Consider the following 20,951-nt stretch of genomic DNA (forward strand, 5'->3'; position numbering starts at 1 on the left):
TTTACAGGGAGGAGCTAGCCATGAAGATCGGACTCACGGAAGCTCGAATACAGGTGAGTCCTGTATCAGGAGACTCTTAATTTTCGCTTTTTAGTAACTGGATTGTTGATGTTTACGCATTTATAGGGAATTTTAAGTTTTAGGAAGATCGTAAGCTCAATTCAGGTATAATTCAGATAAAAATCTTCGAATAATCCGAATCGAACCGAGCAATCTCGACAGGACCGAGAAAATTCGGTAGATACGAGAAATTTAGGTATATACGAAGAATTGGGGTAGATACGAGAAATTTCGATACATACGAGAAAATTCAGTAGATACGAGAAATTTCGGTAGATACGAGAAAATTCGATAGATCCGAATTTTTCGAAAAAAATCGGGCAATTCTGACATTGGCACATTAAATATCCCAAAAATGCATGTCTCATATTTGAGTAATGAATAGACTATACTGATATTGTATTTATATTGCATATTAGAGGTTGAGACAACCCTCTACAAAGCTTCCATTTCATGAATTTTCTTGAGAAAAATATTAATTACTACCAAAGACACGAGGACTATAGCATCATTCGCATAAAATCGTCCACGTGCAATTAAAATTAGGTTTGAATAACTGCAATAACCTGTACTCGACTGAAAAGGGAAGGGAAACGTTTGATACAGAGCACGAGAGGTAGTAACAGGTGCAGAAGTGCGTGAGGTAATTGAGGTACGATTCCCCAAAGCTCGGATGAAAGGGAACAAGTCGATGGGAGACTAGGAGGGTGCATTTTTTTCGGATCACGTGACGATTCTCTGTGCAAGCAAGTGTCCGCGAGAGTTAGTCTCACGAACGTTCGGGGCCAATTTGCTCAATTAGTTTAATTTATTCGCGGTATTTACTCGCTGGTACGCTTTGGTCTCTCGTTCTCCTCTTACTTCGCGACCTTCTCCCTTTCCCCTTCGTTCCTTCACGAGCATCGAGCGCGTGTCTTTCTCGCGCGCGCGCGTTTCGTTTACATTATACTTGCAAATCCATCACCATCCGCCGCAAATCGACGATTTATCCGGGCTTTAAAGTTATTATGCGAGCACACGCCATGAGAACCACTGTTTAAGTGAATGACACGGTACCAGGGGGCCCACGAAGTCACGTTAATCATTTACTGGAATCCCTGAACACGATCCCTGGCGTTCGGGACCTCTCGCGACGTCCACGCGAGCTTCGTACGAATGTGTTTCTTTTCGGTCACAAAGCTTGTAAATTGTCGTGTGATATAGCCTAACAGCGGCGTTCATTTTGCAAAACGGTTCGGGGAACAACTATATATTCAATGGGGGGACTTTGACGCACGAAGATTTCGGGAACGAACGATGTTGGGTGAGAAATGTTTCGGGATGAAGTGTGTAGAATGCGCTGGGAAAATCACTACTGTTATGTTTTATGGTGATTTTATTCGCTGTTGATGAAATTTATGGGATTATCGATGTGATATAGTTGTTGGACGGATGCATCCTCCTTATGGAAATAAGAGAAGTAGATGTTAGGCAGTGAAATTTGAAAATTTGTGATAGTTTTAGGTATTCTCTAGCTTTAATGAGTCTATTAGACCTAGAAAACTGCTAGATAGATGGTGTATACCTATTTGTGACGACTCTAGAACTCACTAAGTCTTCTGCCTCCTTCATTCACAATATCCTTTAAAATACAACAAAACTCAGGTTAATGAGAGTCATAGACAATAGAAAATAGGTATCAGGCACTGAAGTTTCACTTATTCTCTAGCTTTACCAAGTATACTAGACCTAGAAAACTCCTAGACAGACTGTGAATACCTATTTGTGTCGACTCTGGAACTGAGGCTTCTGCTTCCTTCAGCCACGATATCTCCTTCTAAAACAAAACAAAACTTAGATTAGTGAGAGACACAGATAACAAGAAAAAGGTATTAGATATTGAAATTTGTGAACTTATGATAGTTTCATTTATTCCGTAGGTTTACCAAGTCTACTAGACCTAGAAAACCCCTAGATAAATTGTGTGTTCCCATTTATCTCATCTCTGGAACTAACAACAGTCTTCTGCCTCCTTCATCCGTGGCATTCTCATCTAAAACAAAACAAAACTTAGGTTAGTGAAAGATATAAGTAACGAAAAATAGGTATCAGGTATTGAAGTTTGCAAATTTTTGATACTTTGACTCACTCTCTACTTTTGCCAAGTCTACTAGACCTAGAAAATAACCACCAGACACTGAACCTCCAAGGAACAAATTTGATCTACGTACCCAGTGGAACATCGTATCGCGAAATACTTCGTTATTAATTTCTCGTCTACCGTAAAACACAATTATTTAAGGAAGAGTGGGTTCGTTTGAGGAAGTGCCCGCCGGCATCTTGCCGCGGAAGAAGGAGGATCGATGAAAGGGGGAGAGATAGAGAGAAGGTAACCCGGCGTCCGCGTAATTAATGCGGCACGATTAAGCACGAAACGACTAGGTTCCGGCGGCGGCGGCGGCAGATCGTGGTTGCGTTTTGTTTTAAAAGCCGCAACTCGGATGTTTAGCTCCCTGCTGAGGGCAATCCTGCTCGCCGTGGGGGGTCCTGGCACCCGACCCCCCACACCCCATCACCTTTAAACTCCCCATACGCCTAGCAACGACTTTGCATGTTCCCCCGCGTGGTCTGGTCCATCGTTCCCGACCGTGGAACACACACGTTTCGGTTCCCTCCTCCTTTTGCTTCAAATGGGGGACCAAAAAGAACCTCGTTACGCAATCCCTTCGTACGATTACCCCTCTTACCCTGGATTTTCAGATCGAAAAAGGGGACCAGGAACTCCACGATCTTACAAGTCACGTGATCGAAACGCAATGTCATCGCTAAATATTTCGTATACCTTGTCTGTATCGTGACGAGGCTGCATGGAAGACTGGGTTCGGGCTGGATTAAGCGGTACTTTTGACTCTGGACTTTCGATATTACTGTTTTAGAATGTTCCAAGTGCCCTATTTTGTGTACAGAAGACAATGTGTGGGTTAGGTGGCTTTTGTTGACTCTAGACTTTCCCATTTAGTATATTTTCTTATCAATTTTGCATTCTTTCTTGAAGATCTTTTACAAAACTCCTTCTTACGATATTTATTAGACAATGAAGCGAATGCAATTTGAATTGGTAAGGAATCTCCAACGAAATGATCCCCTAAGGTAACTCGATCCCGCTCGGAAAACTATAAGCTCGAGACAAATTGCTTCTTGAAAACTTCGATTGGAAGTTTGTTCGCGGTTACCAAACGATCCATAGGTGTTGTTTCCCCAAACTTCGACCATCTCTCCGGAAACCGACAGATGTTACGGAGTTGTCATTGCATCCTGTCACGAGACACGCGACAGAGATTCGAGTGGAACCGTGCGTCTCGAGACATTTCGCTACGTTTCGCGTCGAAATCGAGGCACGACACGAGAATCGACCCAACAGTGGAGACTGCGGAATTAAACTCCGAAGAAGTTAAAGAAACGAAGGGAAAAAGAATGGTTGTGGGGGAAAGGACGAAATAAGGACAACAGGATGACGGTTGTGGAGTCAGAAGGGGGAAGTGAGCTTCCGTTGAACTGATTAGAGCTCGAGTCTTCGGGGAACCTTCGCGATGGAATGCGCCTGGAACGATCGACGCATCACGGAAGATGTTTGTATCAAAACGTTCGATCGGTGTTACGAAAAGTTCTCTGAATCGACGAACCGGATGCAGTTCGTTTTTATTCCAACAGAGAGATTCCTTCTGTTTTTTTGGCAGGGGAAAACTGGGCTAAAGAGAATGCCCTAACGGTTTTACGATGGCCAATATTTCGTTGATTCCCGGCTCAGGTAGGCGAACGATGGAAGAAAGATGGACGACGCGAAACGAAAGAGAAAGGAAAGGGATCGGTGCCTCGCAGCGATCGTCGGTTTCCTTCCAGCGTCGGAAATATAATGATACACCGCGAGTTTCCTGAAAAAGGGAGAATGCGTCACTCTTAACCAGAATTCGCACTTCCATCGGTGCCCCAACAACTTCCAGCGAACGATACACTATTTGCTTTCCGACCCGGAATCGGATGAATAGGTTTCCCTGAAGCCGGACTTCGAAATCGATTCTGCAATCGTCTCTCGGGTTCCTCGACTTCGCCTTCTCCGAACGAATCGACGCAACGACTGAGCCACCGTTCCGAAAATAGACATACGCAGGGGTAGGATCGGTTCTGCGTAGAGAGCGTTAGAAGACTAGGTCTCCATTTTAAATAGTTTCATACTTTAGCAAACTACTGTTATTTTAATTATTTTTGTTGTAACTTATCGACGGATCGTGCTGTTTTTAACACGTTATCGACCGTTAAAGGCAGAGAACAGTCAACACTTACCGACCGTTGGCGTATTATATATTAATCGGTAGCGGTCGGTAAAGTGTTAAAAAAAGCTTCTTGATATTACCGACGGGTAGTGATTGATAGGTTACCGATCGGTAAAGTGTTAAAAAGGGTTTCTAGACACTATACATTGAAATTTGAGGAATTTAAATTATTATTGACTGCTCTGGAGCAAAATTGGACACTTTGGGTCACAGGGGGGGTTTGAGAGCCTCTAGAAACGTAAGGATCGACGAGCCAAAGGGTCGAAAGGTTTAAAATTGATGCGTTGGTTGCAGGTCTGGTTTCAGAATCGTCGTGCAAAGTGGCGGAAACAGGAGAAGGTCGGGCCCCAGGCGCATCCGTACAATCCGTACTTGGGATCAGGTGCAGCGCCGCCATCGGCGGTCGTAGCGCCGACCTTGCCGAACCCTTTCGCCCACCTGGGCACGTTTGCCCTGCGGAAACCCTTCGACACGTTTCGTTACCCACCTCTGGGTCACGGACCGGTCCTTCCTGGTAGTTACACCGCTCATCCCTATCATCGTGCACCGCCACCTTTGCTACCGCCCGGGATGCCTCTGCCTTACACGTCGGCCGCGTCCTTCCAGAGCCTGTTGGCCAACATATCCGCGGCCCAGCGGCCGAAATTGGTGCGCGGCTCGCCCCCACCCCCGCCCCCGCCTCCTCCAGCGCCAGCGATCAACCTGCCGCATCCTCCAGTTCCAGCGCCACCGCAGACCGCCAGCTCGCCCCAAGGATCGCCCACGGGCAGCGTCGGGCTCCCAGACATCGACAGAAGGACCAACAGTATCGCGTCCCTGCGACTGAAGGCCAGGGAGTACGAGCTACATCTCGAGATGCTGCGCAAAAACGGCGATCTCATCAGCTGAAGTGTCACCAGGGACGCCACAGGAACCTGGGTACGGATCCTAAAAAGGCTTTTCTATCGACCGGTGCCTGACTCCTTCCACGCCAAATCTGTCACGTTTCCGATCTTAATGCTAGCTCTACTAGTTGCAAACTTTATATTTCTGGCCACAGAACGGAATAAACCCTATTGGTTAGCGACTTTTTGATTAACACAATTAGCACCATTCTATGGTAACCTACAACGTGACTTTGCTAGTGTGAACCTAGTGTTAATTTCGATTGTATCTTCCCAAAGTTTAGCGCCATTTTGAAAATCCATTTCACACACAAAATGAATCCTCGCTATTGAGGTACTGCCCTGACGAGTATGAGACTTTGGCTACCAATTTCTAACGAATATTTAACAATTGCTGAAGGCTGCCATCTATGGGGAACCTCGCGTGGAATGATCCAGGCTCCATCTCGCGGATAATCGTGGACCTCACGTGACGATCTCTTTCCTGCAGTTTCCTCTGAACCCCCGAATCGAGTAACCCGACGATAAGGAAGCTCAATCTGCTCGACACAGGCCTCCAACGCGATCGTGGATCGCTATGGATCGCGATCACGTACGTATCGTGCAAGATACGAGCCAAAGAACCGACCCAAGTGACGAGGACACTTTACGTTTTTACTGTACGCGAAGGAAGGTGAAATAAATCCGTCGATCCTTCTTCCTGTGATCACTCGTGCCTTTGTTACGCGATCTTAATCTTTAGGAAACGTTCGCCGACATAGTTTCGAATCGCATAAGGGCGTGCAACGAATCTCGCGACGATAATGGCTGCCCAACATTATTGGAACGCGACTTATCGTCGCTCGATCGACGCCTGTTATGGCATTCGGATACTTTCGATTTATTCTAGGCTTCTTTGCTTCGTGCAAACCTCCCTTGCGATGATACACACTCGAGCAACGCGATACCAACGCACGATTTCGAGGGTCGCGCGTCTTCGTTGACAACGCGAACGAACGTTTCGAAAGATGAAAATTTTAAATTCATTTCTCAAATGATCGTTTGCGTTGTCGTTGCTTTTTCGCGCGGATCGCGACCCGAGAAACCGTCCAAAAGAGACAGTTTTCACGACGTTCGTTCGGAGAAGAACGATATACCTGTCCACGTACAAACGAGTTTCAACGACCTTCCTCTCAAGATGTCACAAACGTAAGAACGCGAGACTGTATGCAGTTTACAGTGTACCTGGCGAGACGAGTACCACGAATTTTGAAGAATGTCTTTAAAATCTGTATCTCGAGATCCGTGTTTCGCGTAATTTCGAATTTCCCGCGCGATCTCGATATATAAATCGCGAGCGATAGATTTCAAAGACGATTCGAGATATCGAAACCGTAGCTCGCCACGTATTTAGCGATTCCAAAAGTAACTTTTTAAGCGAAACATCATCGAGAAAAGATGTCCGTCCAGAGTTCGAAGTCGCGACAAAGGGAGGAAACGTTTTTTATCCGCGAAACGACGTGCATTTTAAAATTCAAGAAACGTTGGAAGGTCTTGTTGTTTTCTCTTTTTTTTTTTCTTTTAAATTTTCCCCAGTCGCGACTCAGAACGTTTCGATAGCCTGTAATTTGTTTACTTTTTACAAGAAACCGTCGCACAATTTTTTCTTTTTTAGATAAGATAAACAAAATGTACTATTTATATACGCGTTCTTTAATCTAAAAATATTCAAACGATAAGTTTTACGACTGTATAAGCATTTCTAGCGTGTAAGTTGCCTTTGTAAATAATTTAACGACGCGTGCGAGAGAACTTTTGCGAAGAGACCTTGCGACTATTTGGAAACGATTTTTTTGATAAAGCACTGAATCAGCGTTTAACGATCGATTGGAAAAGAGGAGCAAAATTAATCAGAGGATCTCGAACGTGCAACGTCGTCGAACGTATTTCTCGTCTCATTTTATCCCGTGAGACGAGACGAAACATCGGGTGTCCACATTGTACTTAATCTTATTAACCCTTTTACCCTTCGTTTTTCTTCTACGACAAATAAATGACAACTACAAGAGACAAAATAAAGAAAAAAAAAAAAAGAAAGAGGGTAACGAGAACGAAAAAAAAGAAAATGAAAAGAAAAACAGTATACACGGTGTGTTATTTATTCAGCACGAACCTTTTCTCTATCGATTAGCTCGACGATTAATAAACGAGCAACACGGGTGTATTAATTTGCAGGCTCGTCAACTTCGTTCGAACGAAAACGCGCCATTACCGTCGCCACATACATTATAAACTCGAAGGAGTTTCCGAAGGAGCTTCCAAGTCGTACGGGGAGTGACTTATGACAAGTAATTCGCGCCCGGGCACGCCCGTCGACGAGTTATTTAAATATTTTACAGTTTAATGGAGTCCCGGGCCATTAATGCGCGTCAGCTAATTAGCGGCGCGGTGAATACCTGCGCCGATCCTCGAGTGCTAACGATCTTGAGGCTGATAAATCGAACGGTCGCCCGGCGAAACGATCAGACCGATCGAAACTGACGTCGTTTTAAGTGCATCGCGATCCACTCGAGAGTGCACTGATCGAAACTCGCGACCTATTCGTCGCTAGATATTTAATGGCGACACTTTCCAGGTCACCTGACGCCATCTTGACGCGATGTAATTGTTTTGAATAATTCTTTCGCGGTTGATTCGTTTTTTAAAAGTGTTCAGTTTCTATCAGGATTTGAAAAATGAGCTTGAAATTAATCGAGACGCCATCTGGCGTCGCCACCTCATTATTTCAAACGATCATTTTGAGGTTATTTCGTTCTTTAAAAATGTTATCTCCTTTCTATGAGGATTGCAAAGTTTGAAATTAATTGAGAATTTGAAATATTGTTAAATAGGAGTCTTTGCGATTTAATAATAGCATCGTTCGATACTTGACGCCATCTTGACGCGATGTAATTGTTTTGAATCATTCTTTCGCGGTTAATTCGTTTTTTAAAAATATTTTAAGGTTGCAAACAACGCTAAGACAAAATATTAAAAAAGTCTAAATACACAATTTCTGAATAACAGTGCCAGTAAAAAAATCCAAGGTAATGCAATAAGAGTTCTACTGACATAACATTTCTTGCAAACAAATAAAACAGTGTTATCCAACATCCCAATAAAACAATTTTCAAGAAAAGAAACTGTAAACTAATTTCCACCTATCTTATATTTTCAAAGTTTCCGTTTCCCTTTTCACGTTCCACCACTGTTGTTCACTGACGAGACTCCCCGTTTATCAAATAAATAACTAAAGCACAAAGAAAATCTGTCAAGTTCCGGTTGGTCGACCCCGTTAAAGTTACGAGAATCGATCATAGACGATAAAACACAGTTCGAGAGCGTTGGGCAACAGTGCCTGCACGTGCGCCCGATAATTCGAGAGTCGACAGTAATCGATAAAAATTCTCGCGCGAGAGCGTTCGAGACACCGGGGGCGGCGAACGATACGAGACAGAACGAGAGAGACGGGAACGAGCAGAGGCGTGTCTCGAAGGTGATCGATCCTCGATCGTTGCGGGCCGCGTGGTCTCCGATGTTCGGGGCGCGATGATCGAGATGCAGACCACGCAGCGGCTCGATCCCGAATTCATCGTGTTGGCCTGGCCATTAGCAAATTACTACGGTGTAAACAGTATCGACGTTGCCCCAGGGTACGTCGGGCCAAGTGCATCGATCTATGCATACGTGGATGTTTATACATCGCTGCAGATAGAGGGGGAGAAAGAGGGGGGGAGAGCCAGTTAGTTAGTAACCGATCATTATGGCGACGTTTTACACCGGCTCTAGCCACCTAATAACTGTCTACATCGGAATGAATTTAGCGATCGGTAGCGGGCCAGGGCCACGAAACCGGCTCGCGATCCGAAAAAGAATGTTCGACAAAAAGAACGTCTGCTCCCGAAACGGCCGATTCCGTACAGATTCCCCGGGCGATGTTTAAGAAGAGATAAATTATTAAACGCGACTTGCAACGATACGGAGTTACTCTGGCGATTTTCACGCGTTTACGAACCAAGACAATTCTGGAAATGTGGATAATATTTTCACTGAACTGTTTCAAACAACGCAGAACGAGGATATGTTTCACTTGGTTTGCCTATGTTTGACTGTGTTCGACTAGGTTTGACTATGCTTCACGATGTTTCTCAATGTTTCGTGTTGTTTCATGATGTTTCATGATGTTTCACGATGTTTGACGATGTTTGACCATGTCTGACTATATTTGACGATGTTTTACGATGTTTACGTACATTAATACTGATGAAGACGAGAAAATATTGTTATTGCTTGACTAGGTTTGACTAGGTTTGACTGTGTTTGACTGTTTCACTTGGTTTGCCTATGTTTGACTGTGTTTCACGATGTTTCTCAATGTTTCGTGTTGTTTCACGATGTTTCACGATGTTTCACGATGTTTCACGATGTTTACGTACATTAATACTGATGAAGACGGGAAAATATTGTTATTGCTTGACTAGGTTTGACTAGGTTTGACTGTATTTGACTATGTTTCACGATGTTCGATCATGCCTGACTATATTTGACTATGTTTAACTATGTTTGCGTGCACTAATACCGACCTCCAATCGTCATCCAAATTTAAATATAGCAAAGAACAAAGAAAACCTAATAAATAAATTTCCAAAAAATACCACTGCCGTTTCATTTGCACCAAACCGAATCTTTTGCATGAAATATTTCGTTGGCTGAGTTCCTGAGAGGGCAGGGAGCCGTAGAGAGCCAAGGCCCGATAGTTTTTGATTTTCTGATCAGGTTCATAGTATAAAAAATTCTTTGTGCGCGTCGGGAGCCCCTTTTAAACGTTGCTCCTCTTTCCCCGCGTCCCCTCGCGCGCAGCACGCGTAAGGTTTTATCCAGTTAACAATCCCTAATTGCAGGGTTTCCTGTAACTAACTCGGTTAACGTGAAGGCCCCCACGATGATTCCTCCGCCGTTACCTATCATCGCGATGGATGCAGATTAAACAGCCCCTTAATCTCGGCCTCTGCAAGCTCGCTTAAACTTCCCAGACCTCCCTCGTGTTCTCTCGTACGTCGTTTAATAGGGCCTAACGATAGGGAAACCGTGCGTTTTACGACGGAATCATACTCCTCTTGGACGTTTGCCCCGGACCTACTACGACTAATCGACGGTGAGATCGTTCCTCCGGCAATCATGTCTCCAATTTTATAATTCGATTAGCCGTAAAGTGCGAAACTTTGCGTTATCCGTGGCGAACGAGAAGATCGAAGATGGATCTCGCGGGAAGGATCGTTTCTCGTGATCGACGATCGACCTTCCACGAAGATACTTTTTCGCCACGCTGGGTTAGGTCGCCTTGGCGGTGGACGCGAAACAATAAGAGGAAACGAAGAACACGATGAAACGGAAGGTGAGGACGAAGTGGAATCGAGAAGCGAAAGAAGAAGAAGACGAAGACGACGACGAACGACGCGTACGACGACGAAATCGACGGCGGACGAGGGGGGGGAGAGGAGGAGCGGCTACGAGATGAGGGATGTACGGCGTGACGGTCTAATTGAGGCCTTCTTGATTGCATTTACACCGCTGCACGGCCTCCTGTATCCCAGGTATACCAGAGTATCAGCTTTCTGCAGCCGATCCACGTCGTATTTGGCCGTGGCTGCTATTGCTTCCACTTCTTCTCTCGCCTCTCCTTCGATACCCTCTTTCACCTGGCTCGATTCCACTTCTCTGCGTCAACGTTCGCTCTATGCTTCGTTCGCAGTCTTCGAAAATCGTTGGTAGTCGTCTGGAGGTCTCGTAATGAAACGCAAAATATTATGAAATTTCCTATCGTCGCTCTTTTGCTAAATTTAAATAATCTACACCGGGGAAATGTGAGGTTAACCTTCGAAACACTCTCCAATCTATCGATACTGAGCCTCAAATCAAATTCTCACTATTGACTCTGACTGTTTTACGTCGAACAGCAATACTAGTAGTACGCAAATAAAAGTAAACAATGATTTAGAATAAACAATAAAGCAAAAATTCGATCCGGAAACCTTACGCAGGAATAATGATTGAAGTTCGAGGACGAAATGGCCGCCGTTTTCTAAGGTCAGAGACTCCTAACTCGAGAAACTAAAAACAAGGAAAGATTTGAATCCCAAAATGCTGAACTTAACTAACAAAAGCTTGAATTTGAAACAAATTGGGGGTTTCTCTTTCCAAATAACAACTGTTAGGTGAAAATTGATCGTCCACATCGGATACTGAAGAATTTTAAGTGTCCTGAGACTGGAGGAGTTTGGAGCAAATACGGAGGAGGTTCTCGATTATTGCACGAGAGCCTCGGACGGCGTTGACACGTGGAAAGGACGATCACTTAGCAACGAGGGAGCTTGGAGAGGGAAGTAACTGGTAGCAAGTGACCATAGGTAGTAAGAAAGATGGCAAGTGGGGCTGCAACACGTCCGATTGGTGCACTGGTCGATTATCACGCGAGCCTCGACTCGGAAATTTTCAACCCCGTTTTCCTGCAATAACCGAGGCTCTACTGCAATTTAACGATCTCCCGGCGATCTCGACGTTATCGTCGTATCTCCCCGCTCGTTCTCGATCATCGTACGAACGAGTCGTCGAGTTTCACGCGCGTTCCTCGTCAATTTCCCGAAAGGTGACAGAAAACACCGTCGCAGTTTCCGGTGGAGGATCGAACGGACGTTGATGCAGAGAAAGAGGAAGGTTAAAAAACGTTTTGGTGGGGTTTACACGCCCAAAACTCGTAGGATGGGGGGACCCCGTTCACCCCGACACGACATAAAACGCGCAAACGCCGCCATTAGTTACTGGCACGGTCGCGGAATGCTATCCGACCGGAGCCTTATTAAGCCCATTACGTCTTAATTTATTTCCTTATTTGAAAAAAGACACGGCCACGGGACCGCGCCACCACTGGGTCCCTCGGCGAGTAATGATATAATTCTGGCCGTGAGTTTCGTGGCATTTGCATTCGATCGCGTCGGCGGATACGCAACCCCGACTGAGACCGTACGATAAAACCTGCGCGTGTATACGTCCGACGTTCGTAACGAATGAACGCCCACGCTATCGACCCCTGAACGACCCCTTTCGCTCCTAAAGCGATCCCAGATTTTCCCTCGAATGTGCTCGTTCGCCTGGTTCGTCGGGCCCTTCCGGCGACTCTCGAACGCGCTGCGAACTCGGCGAGAGATGTGGTCGCGATATTGCTTGCGGTTTACGCGTTCCCTGTGAGAAAATCCCTCTTCTCGCGTGTCCATGCCGCTGTTAGAAATTACGTCCACAACGGTAGGGGGGATTCTTTGAAAAAATTTCGGTCCTTTTATTATTAAGTTTCTTGTGCAACGCGGGGAACGTGTTCTTCTGTGTGTCTGGCGGAGAAATATTAGAATCTAATGAGATATTCGAGAGTTTCGAAAGTCCCGAGCCTCGAATAAGATTCTCATATTGACCCTATTGAAATTGTTTTACTTTTTACTGAAAAACAATATAAGTAATATAAGTAACGAAATTTAAATTTGGGGGACAAAATGGTCGAAATTCGAAGGTTAGAAACTTCGAACTACATATTTCTGAGCCCCGAATCTTCACAGTCTCATTTAGCAGAATAGTAATAATCAAAATTCAAGTTTGGAGTAAAAATGGCCGCCATTCGATAGCCAGAGTCTTCTAATCATTCGAAATCTGAGAATCTGACGCGACGAACAACATTCCAAAGGCTAAAAACGACTGTTTTTCGGTTATGTGAACGTCCCTGGGGATCGTGGACCGCCTCTGAACCGGATAAATAAATATTCCGGGAGAAACGATGATGCGAGGGGGCCCAGGTTGCGGTTTACGCCCTCGGTGGGAAAGATTGCGCGTCCCGTGTCCCGTCCCGTTCGGCGTACCACACGCTCGTCCTTGTTTGCGATTCGCCGCGTGGTGTTGGCGTTATTAGCGTAAAGGGCCGAGTTAGCCGCAATCGCGATGGTAATTTGCGCGTTTGCCCATCCACCGGTGCCGCCGAGTGGAATTGCGGTGTCGCGTTACCTTACGTGATAATGCGACGCGCCATAAATCCTGGCCCCGGTGGACCGGTGGTATGGCTACGTACGATCCACGGCTGTAATAACGCCAGAGTGTGGCTGGAGGACGTTGGGAGTTCTGGACGAGAGGCGTCGATGATGCGCGCTCCGTCCGGGTGAAAAGGGACAAAGGTTCGCGGTGGATTTATTCGGTTGCGAGGCAGCTCTCTCGGGAATTCGGCGGTTGTTCGTCGGTGGCTTCTTGAAATTAAGCGTCATTGTTTAAGAGTGAATTCATCTTGATTGTCGATGACTAATGTCCCGCGGCAGCCACGCCGAGCGCCACGAGGATGGATCACGGCCATACAGGAGTCGGTGTCGGGGACGCTGGAATGGCTACGTCGGGACCAGAGTGAGAGAGGGAGAGAGAGGGAGAGAGAGGAATCGGGACGAAGAAGAACTGCCCCACCGGCACGTGAGAGCTCTTTAACGAGCATCATCAATAACGCGTACCGACGTTGAAGAGGAAACAAAAAGGAGCTTAGAGAGTCACGGACGCCGGACAGCGCGAGTCGCCCGCGCTATAGATCCTGGTAAATGGTGTTAATTAGTAAATTTGATTTAAGCCCAAACGAAGCGACCGAATAGGCGGACAACCGTTCGCCGGGGATGATGTACGATCTCTGCGAATTACCCGTACCGGCTCGCCTCCCTTGGAATCTTGCCCCCGTTTAACCATCGAACGAGATCTACAACGAACGCCCGCTTGTTCTTCCTTTAATCGCGCGTATTAACGTCCTCTCCCTATCGGTCGACCACTGCTCTCGATAACTTACACAATCCTCATACTTCGACATACCTTCGAGAATCCTAATACTTCGACATACCTTCGAGAATCGTAATACTTCGAAATAGCTTCGACAATTATAATATTTCGAGATAACTTCGACATACTTCGTGAATCGTAATATTTCGAGATATTTTGAGAATCGTAATACTTCGAGATAGCTTCGAGAATCGTAATACTTCGAGATAACTTCGAGATACTTCGTGAATCGTAATACTTCGAAAATTGTAATATTTCGAGATGTTTTGAGAATCGTAATACTTCGAAATAACTTCGAGATACTTCGTGAATCGTAATACTTCGAAAATTGTAATATTTCGAGATGTTTTGAGAATCGTAATACTTCGAGATAACTTCGAGATACTTCGTGAATCGTAATACTTCGAAAATTGTAATATTTCGAGATGTTTTGAGAATCGTAATACTTCGAGATGTTTTGAGAATCGTAATACTTCGAGATACTTCGTGAATCGTAATACTTCGAAAATTGTAATATTTCGAGATGTTTTGAGAATCGTAATACTTCGAGATAACTTCGAGATACTTCGTGAATCGTAATACTTCGAAAATTGTAATATTTCGAGATGTTTTGAGAATCGTAATACTTCGAGATAACTTCGAGATACTTCGTGAATCGTAATACTTCGAAAATTGTAATATTTCGAGATGTTTTGAGAATCGTAATACTTCGAAATAACTTCGAGATACTTCGTGAATCGTAATACTTCGAAAATTGTAATATTTCGAGATGTTTTGAGAATCGTAATACTTCGAAATAGCTTCGACAATTATAATATTTCGAGATAACTTCGACATACTTCGTGAATCGTAATATTTCGAGATATTTTGAGAATCGTAATACTTCGAGATGTTTTGAGAATCGTAATACTTCGAGATAGCTTCGAGAATCGTAATACTTCGAGATAACTTCGAGATACTTCGTGAATCGTAATACTTCGAAAATCGTAATATTTCGAGATGTTTTGAGAATCGTAATACTTCGAGATGCATCGAGAGTCAAAATACTTCGAAAGAATCGAGATATTTCGAGACTCGTACAACACCTGCGGATAAATTGAAGCTCCGCGATGCGATGGACGGTTGAGAATTTTTGGTAATGACGCGTTTGCTACCGTAGGGGTATACCGAGCAAGAATGGAGACGCGAGGGGGAGTAAAGGGGAGAAGATCGACTCCGAAAACGAAGGGCGCGGAGAAGAGACGGCCCGTTAATCGGAGGGCATTATCTCAATCACGTAAAACGGCAAAATTGCATTTACCTTTTTAAATGAATATTTGGCGGGAGACGCGCCGTGCCGCGCTGTTCGCCGGCGCGCTGCAGCCGCCCGCTAAGTTAATTTACCAAGGAATGCCGGGTAACGCCCTGTTCAACCTACCGGCCGCTGGACAAGTATTGTCCCGCCCCTGTTCAACCCTAAACGCGAACTTCGGGAACCGACTCGAAGAAAAGATCCGACAGATTCGCGCCGCTCGTTCGCCTCTACTCGACCATCGTCGACATTCTTTTCCGCGCAGTTTCTTCTGCAAAAATTCATCTCTCACGGCCGTTACCGCGAGCATTTCTCCACTTCCGTAGGAGCCATTCGGTTCATCCACCTGCGATTTCATCAAACAAAAGCAATCGAATCCTTGGCGATCAATGAACTGGCGCGCGGAGTGCAAATAACGATTTTAGCTCGTGAAAAATGTTCCTTTGAAAGACCTTATTTTTCACACTTATAGCGATACTGTACTTATGTAGATCGAAAGGAAGACCTTTTCAAGCTTGTCAAATTGAACATTACGAGGATGGTATGATCCAATTGATAGAATTCTGGTAATATTCTTGTGAAACTTGAGATAACGATAACAACTCATGGAACGAATTATAAAACAAAATATGATATCAATGGTCACCATTGATACCTGAAAGAAGCGTAAACTCAACATTGTCGACTCTAAGAGCCCTCAATTACCAACTTTTTACTAAAGTAGCCTTATTTCAATACAGTTTCACGTGCCTCACGAGTACTCAACGCGAGTAAACGTTGACTCTGCATGCGGGGAACAAAAATTTCTACCAACATTCGAGACACATGAACCGATCAATGTAACAAAATGCACCGTCTCGAATTTTTTTCGGCTAGATTGGCGATCCGTCACGCCGGCGCGGCGCGGCTAACAGATTCTTTTGGTCCCGCGTGATCCACCGCGCTCGTATCTCAGTATCTGATAATTGGAGCGGTAATTACGCGATGATTAACAGAGATGGCTCCCGCGCATCATACCTCCTACGGACCCGGTACCCTTTCTCTCTCCGTCCCATAACCATTCTTCCTCTATCTCCTCCCTCGTATCCCCTCGAACCAGCTCGATCCGCTTAACCAAGATCAAAGATCCAAGATACACACAGCCTCCTGCATGCTTTTCTCTCTGCCCTTCGCCATCCCCCATTCTCAACCACAATTTACTCTTTTCTTTCCAACATTTCCTCCCTGCCTCTGCGCTCTTATCATCGTTACATTCTCGATGATCTATTTCGTACGGAACCAGGATCGTTCCAGTTTGCACGCGTGGCGCGAGGGGTGAAGAAAGGTCGAGCAAGAAACGAGGAACGACACCCGAAACTCGTGGCGCGAGATCGCCACAAAGTATCCGAAAGGTGCACAAAGCAGGTAAGAACGGAATTGGTTAACCGATCGGGCGTGGCTCGCGAGTCGACCGGTCGAGCAACCCCTAAACGTTCAGTTAATTAGAGCTCCACCGTCTCCTTTCGACCTCTTCCGTCTCGCTCGCACGGAACCCGTGGCCCACCTAATAACGCGGGCCAACCGTAATGAGGAGTAAACTAATTATTGGATGCTAGTTGGGCAGGACGATATTTCACGTACTCGCTGACAGCCAGCCGGGGCCAGGAGCAACAAGGATGCATCAAGGATGCGCCCCGTCCCGGACGGGAACTCGCTGCGCGCTCGTAAACAGCTCCGAACGATACCAAACTGCACAGCCGGCTCTCGAGAACCTAATCAAACCTAATCGTTCGCCCGGTGACACTATGGACAGTTTCCAGATCTAAATTATCAATCTTTTCTTTCCAAAAGTGAAAACCTTTCACGAGCTTGGAAAAAATCTATCTTTCGTTCATGTTCAATTGGTTTTTAATTTCAGTCATTCTTCGATTCATTTTTTATTTGAGTTATTCTACAATTTGTTTTTGATTTGAGTCATTCTTCAACTGGTTTTTAATTTTAGTCGTTGTTCAACTGGTTTTTCATTTGAGTCATTCTTCAACTGGTTTTTAATTTGAGTCATTCTTGAATTGGTTTTTAATTTCAGTCATTTTTCAATTGGTTTTTAATTTGAATCATTCCTTAATTGGGTTTTGATTTGAGTCATTCTTCAACTGGTTTTTAATTTTAGTCGTTGTTCAACTGGTTTTTCATTTGAGTCATTCTTCAACTGGTTTTTTATTTGAGTCATTCTTGAATTGGTTTTTAATTTGAGTCATTTTTCAATTGGTTTTTAATTTGAATCATTCCTTAATTGGGTTTTGATTTGAGTCATTCTTCAACTGGTTTTTAATTTTAGTCGTTGTTCAACTGGTTTTTCATTTGAGTCATTCTTCAACTGGTTTTTTATTTGAGTCATTCTTGAATTGGTTTTTAATTTCAGTCATTTTTCAATTGGTTTTTAATTTGAATCATTCCTTAATTGGGTTTTGATTTGAGCCATTTTTTAATTTGAGTCACTCTTGAATTGGTTTTTAATTTGAGCCATTCTTCAATTGTTCAACGACAGAAAAAATATTACTGCAGCTCAGTCGAGAACTTTAACCTCAATTATTATAATATAAATTCTAAGGAATTATTTTCAAAATTAATTTTAACGATACTTCAATACCGTATTATACTCTTTCCCTGCACATTATCAACTGATAAAATACACTATTAACGACCGAATAGAACGAAGTAAGCATACTATGCGTCTTTGAGAAGTTGGCTACTGAAAGGAATGTGGGTCTGATTGGTTCCTCGCTGCAGCTTGCCACGCCCACCAGTTTCTATTGAACGAAACAACGAAGTGAAAGTGAAGATAGGTGGAGCAAGTACTCCTCCGCCCCCTGTGACATCCCACTAGCCATCATCTCGCGATCTCACACTAGATACACGCGAATCGTCGACAGTCGTAGCGTAAAACGAACAAATACTACGTTGAAAACTAATTTCTGGACGAATGTCGTCATCCGCGGCGCCCACGATATATATTTCAGGTATCCAATTCGAGAGGAAGTCGGTCCCCGGAGCCGGGTCGTTACATAAAATGCTCGGAGCCGGACGAAATCGAGGCAAGAGCTTATCCACACGCGGCGCGGCCTTGGTTTCGAATGAAATATCGCGCGGAACGGACCCAATAGGTCGGTCTAATAGGAATAAACAATGTTATGAATTTAAACGGCTCAGCTTGGCGCCACCATAACCCTATATTATCAAATTACGGGGGCTTGTATAGGGACCCGCGAGGTGCACGCCTCGTGCGACCAGGATGCATCGTAAAGTCGGATGTTAACGGTAGGAACCCACGTTCCACTCCTCTCTTCTCTTTTAGATCCCATTCGCGATGCTCCACGGGGGGGCGCTTCGTTCCAGCCGAGCCCTCGATCACAATAAACAATTACGAAACGAGGATTTTCGAAAATTTCGAGACCAAACGCCGCGCCTCCAAACGAGTTTCTCGCTCGATCGAACGACACATGGCTCGTCGTTGGTTCTTGGACAGTGATTCCTCGATCGAAACGACCCCGGGGGCTGATTTAGATCGTAACCACGGATTCTGCGTTCCTTTTTTTTCGGTTTCTACGGTTCGAAAAATCGCGAGAGCATCCCCGAAGCGTTAATCGGCGAATTATTATCTCGCGCGGTACATCCATTACCCCTGGCGACGGGATAAAATTCACATTAGACGGGTTATTAGGGTAAAGTGAATTATACTGCTCCGATTTACGATGCAGCACGCTTATCCGAATTTCTCGATCAGTCGTATTTCACGGTAATTAACCGAAGAAGATTCTTCAGGGTCGAGGGAGGAGGCGGAGGCCTCGTATTCCTCGAATATTAAGAGACCCTCGGAAGAACCCACCACTTTATGAATACGAAATGAGGGCGCGTCCAGGAGAGACCCGCGTCTCTCTCGACTATCGCGTGGAAAAGCTCTCGGTTTCGTAATAAATTGGGACGGAATCGTAAAGAGAAGGCGGGTAGAACGAGAGAGGCCCACGACCGTGAAACACTCGGACTTGGCTGCCGATCGTTAAAGAATAAAGAATGGTAATATTATGCCTCGCGAATGCTACGTCGAGAACTAGAGAGAGAGAAAAGGATACCTCGATAGAGTCTCGAGAAAGGCGTGGAAATTACAAAGTAAATTCATATCGATCAAACTCGATTATCTGTCTCTCTCGAACGGGATCAACTATCGCGGGAGAACTTTCCCCGAAGGATTTTTCGACGACTGTTTTCTCGTGGGGCCTCAGGTTAGATCTGGGCCCCAAACGCGAGGAACACGGGCACAGACACGCCCTGGAGAGGCCTCGGTGGTAGGGGCCCCCGGACGGGAGAATTTTAATTTAATTAAGATAGATTCGTTATTAAGACCCACGTCTGCGGCAGATTAGAATTCCTTCGTGAATTGGGGAAGATCGTAAGTCAGTCCTGGATTGGAATGGAAAGAAAGGAGATCTCGAGATCCATGGAGCGTATACTGGGTGTTCGGTCACCATTGGTAACAATTTGAATCGAGGATTCTAGAGGGCAAAATAAAACGAAAATAAAGAATACGAATTTGTTCGTTCAGGCTTTGTTAAAAAGTTATTAATGTTTAAAGTTTTTATGAAAAAATTATTTTTAGTTAAGGGGGTCAATAACTATCGCTTTTGGTCATTAAACGTACCCCCGAAATCCAAACCAGTTTTGAGAAAAAAATTCATGTATGTGGGCAAATTTGATTAATAATTCTTAAGAATAATTTGGTTAATAACTTCTTAACGAAGCCTCAATCAACAAATTGGTATACTTGATTTTCGTCTCATTTTGGGCTCCAGAATCTCCCATTAAAATTTTTCCCAAGGGTGGCCGAACACCCTATATACAAACACAATGATCGTGTTTTCGAAAAAGAACGAGAAGGAATCGTTTCCTGACAGGATCGCGAAGGCGTCGTCGACGACTGTCCCCGACCACCGAGTAGTGGTAATCGCAATCGAGTTACACGGGGCCTTGTCGTTCGTCGAGCAAACGGCAAACGCGAGACGTCAGTTTCGCGACAGAGGCTACACAGTGTACCATTGTATACGATCGTGACCGCGGTTCTCGACAAACGAAACGCTCGATTAATTTAATACCCCGCGGGAAAACGCGAGGAACGCGTAGGCGCGAGCCACGGCGAAATATCCCTGAACGTTGCCGACTTGCACGCGCTGTACGCTCGATTGCCAACGACGACGACGCCTATGCTTTTTAATGAACACGTCAATCGACGAATCTGACCGGTAGTCGTGCACGATTATTCCGCGAACGGCGACATTGGCGACGGTTGAGGCTAATTGTTTGATGAAATAATTTCATTCGATACGAGAGCTTCGATATGCCTTTCGAGGAATTTTTGGGATTACGTATTAAGTTTGAGAGAAATGTTTCTTCTGGTTAGTAGGTTCTAGGATGTTTGATTATCTTTGTCCATGTTTGACCACGTTTGACCACGTTTGCGTACTTTAATACTGACGGAGATAGAAAAAATATTGCCAGATTATCTGTTTATAA

At 44.8% G+C, this 20,951-nt stretch overlaps 1 protein-coding gene across 4 annotated transcripts in view; it reads left to right on the forward strand.

Annotated features, from left to right (window-relative positions):
* LOC143348995 (homeobox protein aristaless) overlaps nucleotides 1–8,093 on the forward strand; it is a 124,172-nt gene extending 116,079 nt beyond the window's left edge. Inside the window, exons 3-6 of one of the 4 annotated variants that reach the window (XR_013080855.1) lie at nucleotides 8–53; nucleotides 4,665–5,018; nucleotides 5,089–5,288; nucleotides 5,745–8,093. Coding sequence is in view for 2 of the 4 variants with exons in the window: in XM_076779809.1 (XP_076635924.1) it covers nucleotides 8–53; nucleotides 4,665–5,258 (640 nt within the window). In the remaining 2 variants the exon portion in view is untranslated. Of the gene's footprint in view, nucleotides 1–7; nucleotides 54–4,664; nucleotides 5,289–5,654 lie in introns of all 4 variants that reach the window. The other 3 variants (XR_013080854.1, XM_076779809.1, XM_076779808.1) reach the window with 3 other exon arrangements.
* Nucleotides 8,094–20,951: the final 12,858 nt, after the last annotated feature.

Source organism: Colletes latitarsis, chromosome 12, assembly GCF_051014445.1.
Source record: "Colletes latitarsis isolate SP2378_abdomen chromosome 12, iyColLati1, whole genome shotgun sequence".
NCBI classification, from domain to species: Eukaryota; Metazoa; Arthropoda; class Insecta; order Hymenoptera; family Colletidae; genus Colletes; species Colletes latitarsis.